Source organism: Panthera onca, chromosome B4, assembly GCF_046562875.1.
Source record: "Panthera onca isolate mPanOnc1 chromosome B4, mPanOnc1 haplotype 2, whole genome shotgun sequence".
Lineage (NCBI taxonomy): Eukaryota > Metazoa > Chordata > Mammalia > Carnivora > Felidae > Panthera > Panthera onca.
The window spans coordinates 58999348-59019657 of record NC_138345.1 but is presented as its reverse complement, the minus strand read 5'-3'; the positions used below and the strand labels follow the sequence as shown (position 1 = coordinate 59019657).

At 37.5% G+C, this 20310-nt stretch overlaps 1 protein-coding gene across 3 annotated transcripts in view; it reads right to left on the bottom strand.

Moving 5' to 3' along the window:
• RASSF8 (Ras association domain family member 8) overlaps positions 1-20310 on the bottom strand; it is a 122833-nt gene that overhangs the window by 12156 nt on the left and 90367 nt on the right. Inside the window, exons 1-2 of one of the 3 annotated variants that reach the window (XM_060658116.2) lie at positions 8884-8960; positions 5856-6062 (exon numbers count right to left, since the gene is read on the bottom strand). In XM_060658116.2, the coding sequence (XP_060514099.1) occupies positions 5856-5958 (103 nt within the window). In that variant the 5' untranslated portion in view covers positions 5959-6062; positions 8884-8960. Of the gene's footprint in view, positions 1-5855; positions 6063-8883; positions 8961-20310 lie in introns of those variants that run through there. The other 2 variants (XM_060658118.2, XM_078450003.1) reach the window with 2 other exon arrangements.

The window sequence follows — 20310 nt, the reverse complement described above, 5'->3', positions numbered from 1 at the left end:
AAAAAATAATAAAACCATTAAATTTATTGATTTCATAATGATTTACATTTATTATGCCTCTATTTGCTAGGCACTGTGTTGCTTACTTTGCATAAATACTATTAATCAAAATAAGAGGTAACATTTATCACTATAGACCAGTAATATTTGGGGGGACTTTTTGTTAATGTAGCATAATCTAACCCATCCTGACTGATACATGCTATGAATTACATGTATTTACATTCATTAAAATAATCTTTTATGGATGTAGAAAATATAGAAAGTACTTAGAATTATGAATGATTACACTATTGTTATAAATATCAAAACTGTAAAAGATGAACTTGGCTACATAAAAGCAGTATAATTTACTATTAAGGACTTTTATTTCTTGTTTCAGTATAATTCAATCAATAACTATACTTTCTAACAGATGTCCACTGAGATTATAGGGGGTATAACCAAAACAGTATACAAGAAGTTAAGAGCAAGGTTCTTGAATTAAGACTACTGGTTTGAATCCCAGTTACCCTCTTACTAGCTCTAGGAGCTTGGGCAAGTTATCTGGTATCTCTGTGCCTTAGCTTGATCATCTATAGAGATAATAGATGATCCTCATAAGACTTGTGAGGATTAAGTGGAAAATTTAATTCAAAATCCAGTAAATGAAAAATAAGACTTTAAAACTATCAAGAATTATGGAGAGTGAAATCTTTAAACTTATCTAGAGGTACATAAAAGGAGTGTGTATAGTGATTGCTTCTAGGAGGCAAGATCGTGAGTGATTTTTAAAATTTTCTTTGTATTTTTTCTGAATTTCAAAAAAGTCTACAATGAATACATCTGTAAACAGATGTAAAATGGGTAAATTTGTAAATTTCTAAAATTGATAATTTATGCATGAAATTAATAAGAGTTAAATGTGAGAACATAAAATATTATTTTCCTTATCTTCTAAAGGATCATATACTCTTAGAAATGGATAGGGCATTAGGTGGTCACCTAGTTCAGCCTGTAATTTATAGAAAACTTTAAAAAATTCATTCAGTTATTCACAAATATGTATTGAGTGTCTACTACTTAGGCATGGCTTTAAGCTATGAGAATAGGCAATAACAAAACAGTAGCAGGCAATATACAGCACACAAATAAATGTAGGTCTACTGTCCATTATCCAACAGCTTTAAGGCCAGATATGCTGAAACTTCAGAACTTTTTGGATTTTAGAAAGGTAACATGGTGCTATCCCTATAGGTCTATAATCAAACATATTACAGTTTACGAAGTAAAATGTATCAACATTCATATCAAATGGAATAAATATAAATTAAAAACAGCCTCATATTGAATCCGAACAGTTTTTACCACCAGATGAGTTCAAGACATTCCAAGTATGGCTAACAAATGAAGTATGATAAATTCTAGGCTTTCAGAAATGTTTAGATTTAAAAATGTGTATATGGTCTATATATGTGGCCTATAGGTAATATGTCAGGAGGGGTAAGTGCTATAGAGAAAATTAGAGTACAGCAGATAAAGAGTATGTGAGTGTATGTGCATGTGTGTATGGATATGTGGTCAGGGACATCTTTTGTGGGAAGATATTTAAGCAGAGATCCAAGGGAATGAATTTTGAAGATATCTGGGTGCAGAGTATTCTCAGCAGAGAAAAGAACAGATGCAAAGACTGAGGCAGAAATATCTTTGGTGTAAGTAAAGGGACAATCAAAAGTAAGTGGTAGAGAATGAAGTCAGATTGGTGAGGGGGTAAAGTAGAGATTCATTAGTGTCTTGAAGACCACTGTATGGACTTACACACACACACACACACACACGCATGCACACGCACAAACACACAATGGAATATTACTCAAAAACAAGAATGAAATCTTGCCATTTGCAACAGCATGGAGCTGCAAAGTATTACGCTAAGGGAAATAAGTCAGTCAATGAAAGACAAATACCATATGATTTTACTCATATGTGGAATGTAAGAAATCAAACAAAGGAGCATGGAGGGGGAGGGAGGGGCAAACCAAGAAACAGACTCTTAAGTATAGAGAACAAAGTGATGGTTACCAGAGGGGAGGTGGGTGGAGGGGAGGTAATGAAGATTAAGGAGGGCAATTGATGATGAGCAATAAGTGTTGTATGTAAGTGTGAAATCACTAAATTGTATGCATGAAACTAATATTATACTGTATGTTAACTAACTGGAATTTAAATAGAAACTTAAAAAAAAAGTATTACTTTAAAAGAAATATGGGATGCCTGGGTGGCTCAGTCAGTTGGGCATCCAACTCCTGATGTCGGCTCAGGTCATGATCTCATGGTTTGTGGGATCCAGTCCTGCACTGGGGTCTGTGCTGACAGTGTGGAGCCTGCTTGGGATTCTCTGTCTCCCTCTCTCTCTGACCCTCCCCCACTTGTGCTCTCTCTTTCTCTGTCTCAAAATAAACAAACATTAAATAAAAGAAATTTGTTAAGAATAGGCCGGAGGGGACCAAGATGTTGCAGGGAGATGAGTTGGAAGGCTACAGCAAAAGCCTAAGTGAGAAATGATGGTGGCTTACATCAAGTTAACAGTGACTGTGAAGAGAAACAAGAGTCTGCATGTATACTGAAGGTAGTACAGGTAGGATTTGTTACTGGATTAGTTGTAAGATATTAGAACAACAACAAAAAAGATCACATAAAAGTTTTCGGTCTAATCAATTAAAAGAAAAGAGATTTCATTTGTTGAGATAAAGAGAAAGAAGAAATTTGCGGGTGGGCAGCAGCTGAGAAACAGACTTGGGTTCTCTCATTTGAAGTTTGAGATACCAGTTAGTCGTCTTCTAGAACAGTTTACTACAATACCCGTTAACCACTAGCCACATTTAAATTTTAATTAAAAATTCATTTCCTCAGTTATACTAGCCACATCTCAAGTACTCAGTAGCTGCATGTGGCTAGTGGTTACTATACTGCATAGCACAGATACAGACCATTATTATCCTTGCAGAAAGTTCTACGGGACAGCACTGTTTTAGAAACTATGTTTTATTGAATACTTACTTTAGGCAAAGCAATGGTGTAAGAAGAATAAACAAGCAGGATCCCTACTGTAGGGGGACTTCCAGAGAAAAGAAGCGTTGAATAGTTAAATTAGAATTCAGTATAAAATGTGCTTGTTTGAAAACTGATCTCGTGGGGCAAACTATATGAAACAAGCCTTCTTAGGAACAGTTCACTCCACCTTGGACCCCAGCCCCATCAATTTGTTTATACTAAATGCTAACTCTGGCCCCAGTTGAAGGAGATATAGAAATAAGATCATTAGAAGTGGGAACAGAGAAAAATTCTAAATCTTTAGTACTTCAAATGGTACCAGGCAACAAAGGAGTGTGAATCAGAAAACTTTTCCCTCAGTCTCCTTGATTTCTTCCTCTTTTCCTCTCTAATCTTTTGTTAGCCATACTTTACTTAACTTCTAAGCTACTTGAAGGCAGAAATACATTCTTTTCATATTTTGGGAATATTGTAAAAGCAAATGCATTTTCTGGACTATAACTTGAAACAGGCTTTCTGTTTCACATACAGATTTGAGAAGCAGTTTGAATTGTGAAATAATGGCATTTCTGGGATAGTTTATGAGAAAAACAAGATAAAATATCTGAAATTGGGACTGTTTCAGAAAGCCCAAGACGTATACAGTGACCAAACACACAGCACGCTGCAGGACAGTTTATCCATCTCATGCCAATTAAATGTTTCAGAGTTATGTTTTTATTTTGTTATTCTGTCTCATTATTCCACCACCTAGATATAACCTGTCAAGGTAGTCACAGATCAGAGTAGAAAGGATTTCTTTCTATACTATTAGATGCATTCAACATCTTTTACCAATTTATGTTCTATTTTTAGCTATTTTCTAATTTGACTCAATTGAATAGCAGCACCAAGTCAAAAAATGTTTGCTGCCATATATATTTGCAAATTTCCAAGTTGTGTAAATATTTTTGTGTCCTGATGGTTTCCTGAAAGTAATTTTAGCTATCCAGAGAATTTCAATAATCCCGAATCAAGAATATATCTATGGTGTTTCCATCCCATGAGGCAAATGTGTGGGTTTGAACCCATGAAGGTATTCTACAAGTTGCTTCAGTATAAATTTTTTAGAAGCATCTGCAGTTTTCTCATTCAGTACATACTCTGCTAACAGGATACCTAAACTTTTACTGTGTTAAGCCATAGAATTTCTGGGACTGTATGTCACAGAATTAATCTTCCCCAATTGATAAACCCCTTATTGTTTCTTATAGTGGAAATAAGGTCAAAATAATACTATAAAACTTTCACTTAGTGTTTAAACTTTGAATGCCAATAACCCACATTACAAGACGGATAAATGTTTAAGTATGTATCAAAAGCGTACTGCATCTGAAGCTGAGAAAATCTTATGGCACAAGAGAAACAAGGATCAACAGTCCTCGGCTGGTTGCCAGTTGAGTCATCTCTCAGATGAATTCTGAATTTAATGAAGTATTTATGATACAGGAAAAGAGTTGTTTGGCCAAGTCTGGAGAAATATAAAACCTCTATATTCAAATCATCAACTTTTCAAAACGGTCTGGACTGAGTTACCGAGAAAGCAAAAATGGGGTAGATTTTAGTTAAAACTTCTTTCTGGCTTGTTCACAAACAGGTACATTACACTGTTTAGTTCAAATTGGTAAACACACACCTGGTATATCTGGGCATTTTCCCTTTGAAATTCTGTGTAGAAAATGTGACTATCATAGGATATGGACAGATTCAGCTTACTGCACTCCTTAGCCACCCTGTAAAATATACTCATTTTATTTTAAAACACTGCCCATGGCTTTTTTTTTTTTTTTAATATTTATTTATTTTTGAGAGACAGAGAGACACAGAGTGCAAGTGGGGGAGGGACAGAGAGAGATGGAGACACAGAATCTGAAGCAGGCTCCAGGCTCCAAGCTGTCAGCGCAGAGCCCGACACGGGGCTCAAACTACTCACGAACTGTGAGATCATGACCAGAGCCGAAGTCGGATGCTTAACTGACTGAGCCACCCAGGTGCCCCTTATTTTTATTTTTTAAAAATGTTTATTATTGAGAGAGAGAATGAGAACACATGTGAGCGGGGGAGGGGCAGAGAGAGAGAAGGTGAGAGAGAATCTCAGACTTAATCTCATGAATTGTGAGATCACAAGCTGAGCTGAAATGAAGAGTCAAATGCTTAACTGACTGAGCCACCCCAGGCACCCCTGAATTTTTTATTCTTATTTTAAAGAGAGAGCACGCAAGCAAAGAGAGAGAGAGAGAGAGAGAGAGAGAGAGAGAGAGAGAGAGAATCTTAAGCAGGCTCTATGCTCAGCATGGAGCCTTGATGCAGGGCTCTATCACATGACCCTGGGATCATGACCTGAGCCGGTATCAGGAGTTGGATGCTCAAATGACTGAGCCACCCAGGCACCCCAATGTTTTTCTTTTCAAAAAGTAGTCAGAATAAACAGTAAATAGGATTTTTTCCTAATGAGGGGTCTGGGAACTAGGAATCTATGTTTTTGCTCAAGAAAACATCTTTAGTTCCAGAAATCATTGTTTAGGATAAACAGTAAGAGAACAGAGACAGTGCAGACTCTGGACTCAAGATCAGTAAATCTGGGAGAAGCCAGAAGACAAGTGTCTTTACAGATTTATTTAAGCATGGGGAACTGTAATAAGTAAAAGTGTGCTCTCGAGTTGTATTATGGAACCAAATAAAAAACTAGAAATCTATATTTAATACAAAAAAAAAAAACAAACCCCAAACAACAACAGGAAGGATAAACCACTTTGTCTCAGACTCCCAGAGAGTTCACTTACCTATCGCTTGAGCTAAGGCTATTACAACCTCCTGGCAAGTTGTAACTTCGGTGACCCCACAAACAATCCTCTGAACTCCATCCACCCATACTTTAAGTTCCATGGTGCACCAGCCAGTCACCCAAGGGCCCTGAGACTGGTCATCAAGGTGTCAGGTCATGTCGCTGGCTATGGAAATGTGAGGAAGGCAGAGTCTTGTGTAGTCAGCTAAAAAGAGGAAAAAACATTTTTAATAAAATGAGTCTTAAAATTTCTTAAGTATTATGCAAAATAAATTTTAATATCTCATAATCCTACTACCATTAATGACCAAGTACTTACTTATTTCACAGAAGTGAATTCAGCAGCATGAATACAACTATAGCCACCTATTCATGACATTATTTCATATTAGTACAATTTTCATAATTATAATTTTATTTATTTATTTTTGAGAGAGAGAGCGAGCGATCAAGTAGGGGAGGGGCAGAGAGAGCGAGAGAGAATTCCAAGAATGCTCCATGCTGTCAGTGCAGAGCCTGACATGGACGTGGTCCCATGAACCATGAGATCATGACCTGAGCCAAGATCAAGAGTTGGATGCTAAACAGATTGAGCCATCCACATGCCCCATATAATTGTAATTTTAATCATGAAGTAACTCTTCTTTGGGTAAAGAAATCCTACTTACTGGACCAAGCCCTATTGCTCAACATAGAAGCAATTTATTAAAAACACGTAAGCTATTTTAAAAAAAATATCTCATTAGGATCATTTCTGAGGTTAAAAAAAGATCTTTGTCATTTTTTGAATAATAACTGAACCAGTTTCCACAGCCTTGCCGGCATTTGTAAATGTATCTTCAGAACTCCACTGTATTCCTTTGTTTCATGTGAACCTTGCCTCCCTCTCTTCCCAAAAGGACTGAGAGTGTTGCTTTCACCACAGAAATTCTAACACTAACCATAGTATAATGCATAGGTGTGCAGAAAATATTAGTTGATGGAAATTAATTCTTTTACTTAAGGCTGGCAACTTCCCCATATATGAACTGCTTGACTTTTTCTTATTTATTTCACTGGGGTTTGATAATATTCTTAAATTACAAGTTATTCTAATAATATAAATCTCAATTTTTGTTGTATTTGTGGTGTTTCCTCATTGTTTTTTTTTTTTGTTTAGCTGCATTTATTCATATGCCGTGCAGAAATTTTCACACTCTCCTACAATCAAACCAAATGTCTTGATTTCTTGTATTGATTAGAATGTTATTAGCTTGCTAAAAATCAATTGCACACAATTCTTTTTCCTGTAGGGTTTTAAAATCCAAGTTCTTCCTGTGTTAAATCTTTAATCAATCTATGATTTGTCCATTGTCCTATGATCTTCCTGTTTTTTGTTGGTTTCTTTGAAAAGAATATTAAAGTTTATGAGATGTAATAAACATTGATTTAATTAATTAAAACAATATTTAAATTTATTTAAAGGTTGACAATGGAACTAGTGTTTCAGCATTAATGACTTATTGAAAAGCTTATTTAAAAAAAAACGCTAAAAACTTTTCTAGTAAAACAGCATTTGTTACAAACAGTAACACAGTCCTTATGCATTTTCTTAAAGGACCTAAGATAGTTCTAGGCCACCTGGGTAGATGAGTCAGAACATATGTGAGCGAAGGCAAATAAGCTTATTTGCTTTCTCCAGGGAAGGTGCAAAAATACTTTTTGTCATCCTGAAAACAAGGGAAAGGACTGACAGTTTCCCAGCGTGTTACTTCAGCTCCCTCTGCCTACGCTGCAGTACAGAGGTGGTTTCATCAACCCTCTCTACACCCAGATAAAGGGCTATTTGCCTGTGACAAGCTAAATTGCCATAACTGTGTTCCTTAGTTATGAAATCTCATGAAATGGTGAAGTTTCTGGGGGGAGAAAAGGGCTCCAAAGCCAGAGAAATGTAAGAAATTCTACAAATAAAGTTAAACAAGTTTCTTTACAGTTAGACCACTCTGAGCATTTAATAGGCTGATGTATAGTTGAAATTTCAAATGAGAATTTCAAATATGCTACTGTCCTCAATCCATTTAAAGACCATTTGATGAGAGGAAAAAGAATTCTGACTTTAAAACAAGATATTTTTCGTTTTCTGCCAGACGCTCTACTTATTAAAAATAGAATACGTATTATTCTTTCTTGGAATATAGTTAAGATTAAAAAATTGGCCCAACATTAAGATATTGTATTAAATTAATATAAAAAAATTAAATTACTTTATTAAATAAAAAGCTGATTTAAAAAACTAAACTGAATTAAAATCTATTTAATACCTAGTCCATTATTTTTCATTAAAATATCTTACACTTGGGGAACCTTGCAAGGAAGACAGCAGATCTCATTAAAGGCCTCCTCCCCCCAAAGAAACCTGTCATTTAAAAGAAACTTATGAGGTTCATTTTTAAGTTCTACAAAGGTTTTAGTACACTACCACATATTTTCCTATCTTGAATTATCATTGTTTACCTCAAACTTTTAATCATCAAGAGAATACAAATGAACAAAGAACACATGTACATCTACTAAATATTACAGAGTATAGTAACATTGTGGGAAAACACTGAGCATAAATAATACTGCTTAGTTTATATAAACTTGCAGGTATTTATCCTCTTGATCAGAGACTTCCTACCACGGCTTATCACAGAGAAGACCAGCATCTGCATTTTTTACACTACTAATATTCTCTTTCAAACTTAAATCCTTAAGGAGGGTAAAAAAAATGCCTTAATAGATCATGTGGCCCAAAATTTTATTTCTAACAGGGCTATTGTTTTTAGATTATGGCTTCTGTCCAGTTTGGGCTGTACTAACAATCATCCCTAGTTTCCCTAAAAATCATGGTGTTATTCATGGAAGTCATCTGTAGAATCTGTCCCTCTCTAAGCCCTTAGGTACTCCCTTCCAGGATCTGCAACCCTGTTCTATCCTCCAGAGTCTAATTCCTATGGCTCTGTTCCCAGTCCCAGAACTAGACTAGAAGGAAAATAAAGTCCTACACTGTAGGTGCGTGTCGTAGATTGGTCATCCTTGGAACTAAGAACTCGAGAAGCTAAAGGGCTTTGGCATCTCAGCTGGAATTTGGAATACATTTTTCCATGGAAACAATGATGTAGGTAGAAGTAAGGTTCTACTGCAAAAATATTCTTATAGTTCAGTTATGGTTTCCACTATAAGGTTTCTATATTCAAACCATGATTTTAATTTTTATAATGAAGAACTAGGTTTATTCAGTAACAAGCTACTGGGAACAAAGTGTTCTTTAGTTAAAAACCATTTACTGTCTTGAAAGCCTATTGGAATTAAGCATCTGCATTTGTGGAGACATATTCCTCCAAGACCAGTACTTAAATAAAGCAATTTCAGTCAATCCTCATTATTTGTGGGTTCCTTATTTGTGAATTCATCCACTCACTAAATTTGTAACCCCAAAATCAATATTTATGGCACTTTCACAGTCATTCACAGACATGTATACAGCAGTGGAAAATGCAGAGGCAATACTCTGCCTTCTTGTTTCAGCTTTCATAATGTCAATAAGTTATCTTTTCTCAGTGTTTTTAGTGCCATGTTTTGGCATTTTTATGGTCTTCATTGGCGATTTCATTGCTGAAAATGGCTCTCAAACACAGTGCAGACACTATCTAGTGTTCCTAAATGCAAGAAGGTTGTGATGCGACTTACGAAGAAAATACGTTATTAGATAGGTTTGGTTTGAGTGTGAGTTATAGTGCTATTGGTTGTGAGCTCAATGTTAATGAATCAACAATAAATATCAAATAAGGTATCTTTCAAGAGAAAAACACACAAAACAAGGTTATGTCTTGATCAGCGGACAAAACTGTTGTGACCAAAGGCTCTCACAAATAAGTGCTGACTGCATATTTAAAAATGGTGTAAGTTCCTTGTGATGGCTACCATTGAGCTACTGAGCAAATTCCCTTACTCCCTGGACACTAGACACAAACATACAAGCAAGCTTATTGCCAATTTTATCATTTCTTTCATGTCCAGTTTTTGGTTACTGCATATTAAAGCATTCTTTATAGAAACATCATACAGATAAAATGAGTTATAATAAAATCTTTACAATCAAACTAGCTACTTTAAATAAAATACTAATGCTACGCACTAGTTTTTTTGGCATTATACAGAAAGAGATTCTGCACAATGAACATGGTATATCCTGAATAATACTTATTGGAATCAATAATAAGATACCCAAATTCTCTTTTGTATAGAAAACTAGTGAAAAAATAAAAACTAAAGGGACTTTACCTTTAGATTACCTTATTCTAAAACTGATTTGATGTGGGAATTATGAAGTTATGTAGAACAACTGCTACAAACTAAAAAAGGATTAACTTTTTGATGCTCAGATGGTTTTGAGGTAAGGAAAAAAAATAGGTACATATTGCCTGTGGGTGATGGGAAAGTAACCTAAGTTTAAAAAAAAGAAAAACATACCTGGATAACATGAGAGGATGAAGCGCAATGTGGGTGGAGAAGGAGAAGAGTGAAAACAGATTAGGAAGGAAGACGGTGGGTAAGAAAACAGATTTTGGTAGGTACAGGTAACAGGTTCTGGAAAATTGCATCAGATGCCAGTCATAGGTTATCTGCCCCTGAACTGCAGTGTTCAGGTGATGCATGTTTTATAACCCTCTGGTTCTGTATTTTGGAAATACAGTTAAATGTTCAGTTGCTTTTAGAAAACCCATTATTTTGCTATAACACAGTTCTGGAAATGGTGTCACAGAGAGTAGGTTGTCATAAAAGGTACAAAATGTTAAAAGTGGGCACTGAGGAAGATGACCTTAGTGATATCAATAAGATCCTCCCCAAATGAAATATTGAGAACAATAGTCCTGTGCACGCACCATAAGGAAATAAGGTTCCCCAGTTCAACAATTTTGGGAAACATTTCAAAATACAGTGTGGGAGACAATGTGCGGCAAGATATCCCACAGTAGAGAAACTGGTTAAACTTTGTTAAACTAGTACTCAGTGACTCAGCATGGAGGGTGAGAGAGTGGAAAAGAGGCATAATGCCTATAAAATATCCCACTGAACTACAGGATACAAAATTACCAACTTTTGAAGATATGCTGTATGTAAAATGAGATTTCTGTTAGCCTTTTAATGTATTTTGAAACACCCAGAAGTGGTGACAGATACAACTATGTTGTAGGAATAATATAGAACAAATGAGAAAATTTAATAGCTTTTCTCTTTCTCTTATATGAAAAGTCTTAATTGCCATGATTAAGCCATCTCTTCTAAAGATAGGTTTTATATTTTTCTTTTTAGAAAAGTCAGAGTATCTCGGAGTTGGAGGGAAGATGGCGGCTTAGGAGGACGCTGGGCTCACCGCGTGTCCTGCTGATCACTTAGACTCCACCTACACCTGCCTAAAGAACCCAGAAAACCGCCAGAGGATTAGCAGAACGGAGTCTCCGGAGCCAAGCACAGACGAGAGGCCCACGGAAGAGGGTAGGAAGGGCGGCGAGGCGGTGTGCGCTCCACGGACTGGCGGGAGGGAGCCGGGGCGGAGGGGAGGCTCGCCGGCCAAGCAGAGCCCCCTAGCCTGGCTGGCAAAAGCGGAGGGGCTGGGCTGACTGTGTTCGGACAGCAAGCGCGACTTAGCGTCTGGGAGGTCATAAGTTAACAGCTCTGCTCAGAAAGCGGGAAGGCTGGAGGACAAAGGGAGGGAGAGCTGCTGAGCCCCCGGACGGCAGAGCTCAGCTTGGGGAACAAAGGCGCTCGCCAGCGCCATCTCCCCCGCCCATCCCCCAGCCAAAATCCCAAAGGGAACCAGTTCCTGCCAGGGAACTTGCTCGCGCAGCGCAAACACCCAACTCTGTGCTTCTGCTGAGCCAAACCTCCGGCAGTCGATCTGACTCCCTCCCGCTGCCACAGGGCCCCTCCTGAAGTGGATCACCTAAGGAGAAGCGAGCTAAGCCTGCCCCTCCTGCCCCCGTGCACCTTGCCTACCCACCCCAGCTAATACGCCAGATCCCCAGCACCACGAGCCTGGCAGTGTGCAAGTAGCCCAGACGGGCGACGCCACCCCACAGTGAATCCCGCCCCTAGGAGAGGGGAAGAGAAGGCACACACCAGTCTGACTGTGGCCCCAGCAGTGGGCTGGGGGCAGACATCAGGTCTGACTGCGGCCCCGCCCACCAACTCCAGTTATACACCACAGCACAGGGGAAGTGCCCTGCAGGTCCTCACCACTCCAGGGACTATCCAAAATGACCAAACGGAAGAATTCCCCTCAGAAGAATCTCCAGGAAATAACAACAGCTAATGAACTGATCAAAAAGGATTTAAATAATATAACAGAAACTGAATTTAGAATAATAGTCATAAAGGGGCGCCTGGGTGGCGCAGTCGGTTAAGCGTCCGACTTCAGCCAGGTCACGATCTCGCGGTCTGTGAGTTCGAGCCCCGCGTCAGGCTCTGGGCTGATGGCTCGGAGCCTGGAGCCTGTTTCCGATTCTGTGTCTCCCTCTCTCTCTGCCCCTCCCCCGTTCATGCTCTGTCTCTCTCTGTCCCAAAAATAAAAAAAAAAAAAAAAAAAAAGTTGAAAAAAAAAAAAAGAATAATAGTCATAAAATTAATCACTGGGCTTGAAAACAGTATACAGGACAGCAGAGAATCTCTTGCCACAGAGATCAAGGGACTAAGGAACAGTCACGAGGAGCTGAAAAGCGCTTTAAACGAAATGCAAAACAAAATGGAAACGACGACAGCTCGGATTGAAGAGGCAGAGGAGAGAATAGGTGAACTAGAAGATAAAGTTATGGAAAAAGAGGAAGCTGAGAGAAAGAGAGATAAAAAAATCCAGGAGTATGAGGGAAAAATTAGAGAACTAAGTGATACACTAAAAAGAAATAATATACGCATAATTGGTATCCCAGAGGAGGAAGAGAGAGGGAAAGGTGCTGAAGGGGTACTTGAAGAAATTATAGCTGAGAACTTCCCTGAACTGGGGAAGGAAAAAGGCATTGAAATCCAAGAGGCACAGAGAACTCCCTTCAGACGTAACTTGAATCGATCTTCTGCACGACATATCATAGTCAAACTGGCAAAATACAAGGATAAAGAGAAAATTCTGAAAGCAGCAAGGGATAAACGTGCCCTCACATATAAAGGGAGACCTATAAGACTCGTGACTGATCTCTCCTTTGAAACTTGGCAGGCCAGAAAGGCTTGGCACGATATCTTCAGTGTGCTAAACAGAAAAAATATGCAGCCGAGAATCCTTTATCCAGCAAGTCTGTCATTTAGAATAGAAGGAGAGATAAAGGTCTTCCCAAACAAACAAAAACTGAAGGAATTTGTCACCACTAAACCAGCCCTACAAGAGATCCTAAGGGGGATCCTGTGAGACAAAGTACCAGAGACATCGCTACAAGCATAAAACATACAGACATCACAATGACTCTAAACCCAAATCTTTCTATAATAACACTGAATGTAAATGGATTAAATGCGCCAACCAAAAGACATAGGGTATCAGAATGGATAAAAAAACAAGACCCATCTATTTGCTGTCTACAAGAGACTCATTTTAGACCTGAGGACACCTTTAGATTGAGAGTGAGGGGATGGAGAACTATTTATCATGCTACTGGAAGCCAAAAGAAAGCTGGAGTAGCCATACTTATATCAGACAAACTAGACTTTAAATTAAAGACTGTAACAAGAGATGAAGAAGGGCATTATATAATAATTACAGGGTCTATCCATCAGGAAGAGCTAACAATTATAAATGTCTATGCGCCGAATACCGGAGCCCCCAGATATAGAAAACAATTACTCATAAACATGAGCAACCTTATTGATAAGAATGTGGTCATTGCAGGGGACTTTAACACCCCACTTACAGAAATGGATAGATCATCTAGACCCACAGTCAATAAAGAAACAAGGGCCCTGAATGATACATTGGATCAGATGGACTTGACAGATATATTTAGAACTCTGCATCCCAAAGCAACAGAATATACTTTCTTCTCGAGTGCACATGGAACATTCTCCAAGATAGATCATATACTGGGTCACAAAACAGCCCTTCATAAGTTTACAAGAATTGAAATTATACCATGCATACTTTCAGACCACAATGCTATGAAGCTTGAAATCAACCACAGGAAAAAGTCTGGAAAACCTCCAAAAGCATGGAGGTTAAAGAACACCCTACTAACGAATGACTGGGTCAACCAGGCAATTAGAGAAGAAATTAAAAAATATATGGAAACAAACGAAAATGAAAATACAACAATCCAAACGCTTTGGGACGCAGCGAAGGCAGTCCTGAGAGGAAAATACATTGCAATCCAGGCCTATCTCAAGAAACAAGAAAAATCCCAAATACAAAATCTAACAGCACACCTAAAGGAAATAGAAGCAGAACAGCAAAGGCAGCCTAAACCCAGCAGAAGAAGAGAAATAATAAAGATCAGAGCAGAAATAAACAATATAGAATCTAAAAAAACTGTAGAGCAGATCAACGAAACCAAGAGTTGGTTTTTTGAAAAAATAAACAAAATTGACAAACCTCTAGCCAGGCTTCTCAAAAAGAAAAGGGAGATGACCCAAATAGATAAAATCATGAATGAAAATGGAATTATTACAACCAATCCCTCAGAGATACAAACAATTATCAGGGAATACTATGAAAAATTATATGCCAACAAATTGGACAACCTGGAAGAAATGGACAAATTCCTAAACACCCACACTCTTCCAAAACTCAATCAGGAGGAAATAGAAAGCTTGAACAGACCCATAACCAGCGAAGAAATTGAATCGGTTATCAAAAATCTCCCAACAAATAAGAGTCCAGGACCAGATGGCTTCCCAGGGGAGTTCTACCAGACGTTTAAAGCAGAGATAATACCTATCCTTCTCAAGCTATTTCAAGAAATAGAAAGGGAAGGAAAACTTCCAGCCTCATTCTATGAAGCCAGTATTACTTTGATTCCTAAACCAGACAGAGACCCAGTAAAAAAAGAGAACTACAGGCCAATAACCCTGATGAATATGGATGCAAAAATTCTCAATAAGATACTAGCAAATCGAATTCAACAGCATATAAAAAGAATTATTCACCATGATCAAGTGGGATTCATTCCTGGGATGCAGGGCTGGTTCAACATTCGCAAATCGATCAACGTGATACATCACATTAACAAAAAAAAAGAGAAGAACCATATGATCCTGTCAATCGATGCAGAAAAGGCCTTTGACAAAATCCAGCACCCTTTCTTAATAAAAACCCTTGAGAAAGTCGGGATAGAAGGAACATACTTAAAAATCATAAAAGCTATTTATGAAAAGCCCACAGCTAACATCATCCTCAACGGGGAAAAACTGAGAGCTTTTTCCCTGAGATCAGGAACACGACAGGGATGCCCACTCTCACCGCTGCTGTTTAACATAGTGCTGGAAGTTCTAGCATCAGCAATCAGACAACAAAAGGAAATCAAAGGCATCAAAATTGGCAAAGATGAAGTCAAGCTTTCACTTTTTGCAGATGACATGATATTATACACGGAAAATCCGATAGACTCCACCAAAAGTCTGCTAGAACTGATACATGAATTCAGCAAAGTTGCAGGATACAAAATCAATGTACAGAAATCAGTTGCATTCTTATACACTAACAATGAAGCAACAGAAAGACAAATAAAGAAACTGATCCCATTCACAATTGCACCAAGAAGCATAAAATACCTAGGAATAAATCTAACCAAAGATGTAAAAGATCTGTATGCTGAAAACTATAGAAAGCTTATGAAGAAAATTGAAGAAGATATAAAGAAATGGAAAGACATTCCCTGCTCATGGATTGGAAGAGTAAATATTGTCAAAATGTCAATACTACCCAAAGCTATCTACACATTCAATGCAATCCCAATCAAAATTGCACCAGCATTCTTCTCGAACCTAGAACAAGCAATCCTAAAATTCATATGGAACCACAAAAGGCCCCGAAAAGCCAAAGTAATTTTGAAGAAGAAGACCAAAGCAGGAGGCATCACAATCCCAGACGTTAGCCTCTACTACAAAGCTGTAATCATCAAGACAGCATGGTATTGGCATAAAAACAGACACATAGACCAATGGAATAGAATAGAAACCCCAGAACTAGACCCACAAACGTATGGCCAACTCATCTTTGACAAAGCAGGAAAGAACATCCAACGGAAAAAAGACAGTCTCTTTAACAAATGGTGCTGGGAGAACTGGACAGCAACATGCAGAAGGTTGAAACTAGACCACTTTCTCACACCATTCACAAAAATAAACTCAAAATGGATAAAGGACCTGAATGTGAGACAGGAAACCATCAAAACCTTAGAGGAGAAAGCAGGAAAAGACCTCTCTGACCTCAGCCGTAGCAATCTCTTACTCGGCAGATCCCCAAAGGCAAGGGAATTAAAAGCAAAAGTGAATTACTGGGACCTTATGAAGATAAAAAGCTTCTGCACAGCAAAGGAAACAACCAACAAAACTAAAAGGCAACCAACGGAATGGGAAAAGATATTTGCAAATGACATATCGGACAAACAAAATGCAAAGGGCTAGTATCCAAAATCTATAAAGAGCTCACCAAACTCCACACCCAAAAAACAAATAACCCAGTGAAGAAATGGGCAGAAAACATGAATAGACACTTCTCTAAAGAAGACATCCGGATGGCCAACAGGCACATGAAAAGATGTTCAACGTCGCTCCTTATCAGGGAAATACAAATCAAAACCACACTCAGATATCACCTCACGCCAGTCAGAGTGGCCAAAATGAAGAAATCAGGAGACTATAGATGCTGGAGAGGATGTGGAGAAACGGGAACCCTCTTGCACTGTTGGTGGGAATGCAAATTGGTGCAGCCGCTCTGGAAAGCAGTGTGGAGGTTCCTCAGAAAATTAAAAATAGACCTACCCTATGACCCAGCAATAGCACTGCTAGGAATTTACCCAAGGGATACAGGAGTACTGATGCATAGGGGCACTTGTACCCCAATGTTTATAGCAGCACTCTCAACAATAGCCAAATTATGGAAAGAGCCTAAATGTCCATCAACTGATGAATGGATAAAGAAATTGTGGTTTATATACACAATGGAATACTACGTGGCAATGAGAAAAAATGAAATATGGCCTTTTGTAGCAATGTGGATGGAACTGGAGAGTGTGATGCTAAGTGAAATAAGCCATACAGAGAAAGACAGAAACCATATGGTTTCACTCTTAGGTGGATCCTGAGAAACTTAACAGAAACCCATGGGGGAGGGGAAGGAAAAAAAAAAAAAGAGGTTAGAGTGGGAGAGAGCCAAAGCATAAGAGACTCTTAAAAACTGAGAACAAACTGAGGGTTGATGGGGGGTGGGAGGGAGGGCAGGGTGGGTGATGGGTATTGAGGAGGGCACCTTTTGGGATGAGCACTGGGTGTTGTATGGAAACCAATTTGACAGTAAATTTCAAATATTAAAAAAAAAAAAAGTCATAGGATTTTTTCTTTGATATTACATTTTTAAAAATTCACAATGATAGGCAATATTTGCATATTAATTATTACATCCAGCAAACCCATGCTCTTCCTTCTACTATTCGTTATCCTCAGGTCACAACATTTAAACACATGCAGTGATTTAACATTTTCCAGATTTAACATGTTCAAGTGACCGTTCTGCAACTATGGCAAGGAATGGCCTGAGTACCTACCATCTGGTAAGCACAGTGTATTGTTTCTCATTTATTCCTCACAATATGAGTGAGTTAGGTACCATTAGTCTCATTTTAGGTGAATCTTAGTTTAAATAATTCTCTCAAGGTCACAAACCTAGGAATAGGGGCATATATTCAAAATTGGGATGAATGAAGAAACTAAAGCATGAATAAGGCAGGCCTCTCTAGAAGGATTCAATGTATTCAAATAAATGTTTTTAAAATGTCCTAAGTTACACTAAGAAATCTCATCTATCATAACCTAGAAATTTACTTTTGTCAGTAAGCAAGGATCAGACATGTGCATACTGTCCATTTTAGGAGAAAGTAAAGAGTAAACCAACTAAATCATGTTAAGAAACTACAGTTTTAATTCAGAGAACCTATGACAAATAAATACACAAGTCAGCAAAGCGAGTGTCTGATGATTAGGTTCATTTTCAGCACTAACAAATTATTCCTTCAGCTTTTGAAAATTATATCCAGATTTACTTACAGAGTCCAAAATAAATATGTCTGCATATTTGTGATAATTTTTAACTCCTGCCTTAAATACAAAGCAAGGCTTCACAGATTTCTGGCATTTTTTTTTTTTTTTAAGTTCACACCATTAAAAACTACTTTTTGGAAAAAGCCATTTTTCCCCCCAAGGTAACACTGATTAGTGGAAACAGCATGCACCAAGGTTCAAATCCTGAGTCAATTACTTACTGTGTGACTTAAGTCAAGATGCATAACTTTTCAAGAGGCATTTGTGAGAAATGACATGTCTTTTTAAAATGGACTTAGTGCAGGGCTTGGCACAAAGTATGAATTCAACAAAAGTTAGTTATGGAAATAAATATAACTTTCAGAAGTTAGAAACTTTTTTACTATATTATAATATTGTAAGTTATTATACTTATTAATATAAAAGTTTCAGAAATACTATTATTTTAATAAGAGCATCTAAAAATAAAGACATTTTAGGTTATTATACCATATACTTAAGAGCAGCCAACATTCTCAAAGTTTTTAGATAGAGATTAGAAATGATAATTGGGATTAGCATCCATTTTAGGAAATTTCAACTGCATCTGGTATAAGCAAGATACAAATCAAGTTAAAATTACTGGAACAGAAATATTGATTTTGCTATTAAGAACTACTTTTTATTTTCTTAAAAAACAAACTTTTAAAATAAATATAGCTAGTAACTTTAGTTTTTTATTTAGCATCAAATTTAGTGGTATAAGAGCCATTACCTTCAGTTGAGTTTCCTATTCCAAACCCACCTCCAGAAAGCTTATTGGCAATTATATTTTTCTAAATCATATATAATGTTAAACTGATAATCTATGACTTTGGTATCTCCTATACCCAGAGATGTTAAGCAAATGTTCATAAAAGAGTATCAAGAAACTTTTGGGAGTATAATACTTCACCAACCTTATTTCTGAACTAAGAATTTGGGTAAACTTTGATCTGTTAATTAAAACTCTAAGCAGGAACACAGGATTTCTATGTAAGAATTATAACTTTGAGAGGAAGCAAAATCTTTGTAATTGCCCATTTTAGAAAATAAAGAGATGTGTTTCTAGTAATTAAGGTTAGTCACAAAAGCAAGCTCTGCTTCAGGATAATAATTCCTTCTACCAGTCTAACATACTGACACTACCAGAAAGTCATTTCTTGCCTATTCCCTTCAAAATGGTTACCATTTGTAAAATCATTCTAATAATCCATGAAACACAAGGCCATGTTTATTAGACTGAATTCTCCTTTGACTTCTGGTTGACAGAACACTACTAAATCAAGTGTTTTGCTTGGGAATTTAACTTGGAACATCACAGCCTGAAAAGGATCACAAGAGAAGACGCTAGGCAGCTATTGTGGTGGCATGAGACAATAACCACTTGGTAGGTATGTAGGAATATCATAATAGTGATGGAGATGAACTTAGACCAACACACAGAAACAATCCAGTTCAAGTCCTCCAATGGCCCCTATAGCCATCATTGTAAGCCAATTTATGGTTGTCACAGTCTCTCTAGTGGTAGTAGCCCTGAGTGAACTTTAACTGGAATGTCACCATTCCACACAAGTGCCACTAAAATGTCAGCACATGAACCTTCTTTTATTCCTTCCTTTCTACCATTCCACCTTTGCCGTATTCTTCTTCCCAAGTCACAAGACAGCCAACAACACCCCAAAATACATTTGGCTCTACTTGGTAAAATTTATAACAATCCCATGCACTGGAGAAATCAGAGAGGGATGGCACATGATGGTATTTTCTCTCATTTCATAGAGTTCACTGAAACCAAATGGATAAGATATCTTGTCTTTCAGAGCTAGCAACTCACTGGCCATCAACTAGTGTAATCATTTATCTGAACACAAAAGGCTGGGGCCTGGCCAATTACATAATTTGATCAAGGTCACATGGATAGATGTTAGGCAATATTTGGAATAATATTAGTCTGAAAACTGAAATTAAATATATTTACATATACTGAAATAAATTAAATGTCCAGTATAGAAGATGTTGAAGGAGTTGCTCCTATAAAACACTCTAGTTAAAATAGTCAGACCAGGGGCAACTGGGTGGCTCAGTCAGTTAAGCGTCTGACTTTTGGTTTTGGCTCAGGTCATGATCTCATGGTTTGGGAGTTTGAGCCCTGCACTGGGTTCTGCACTAATAGC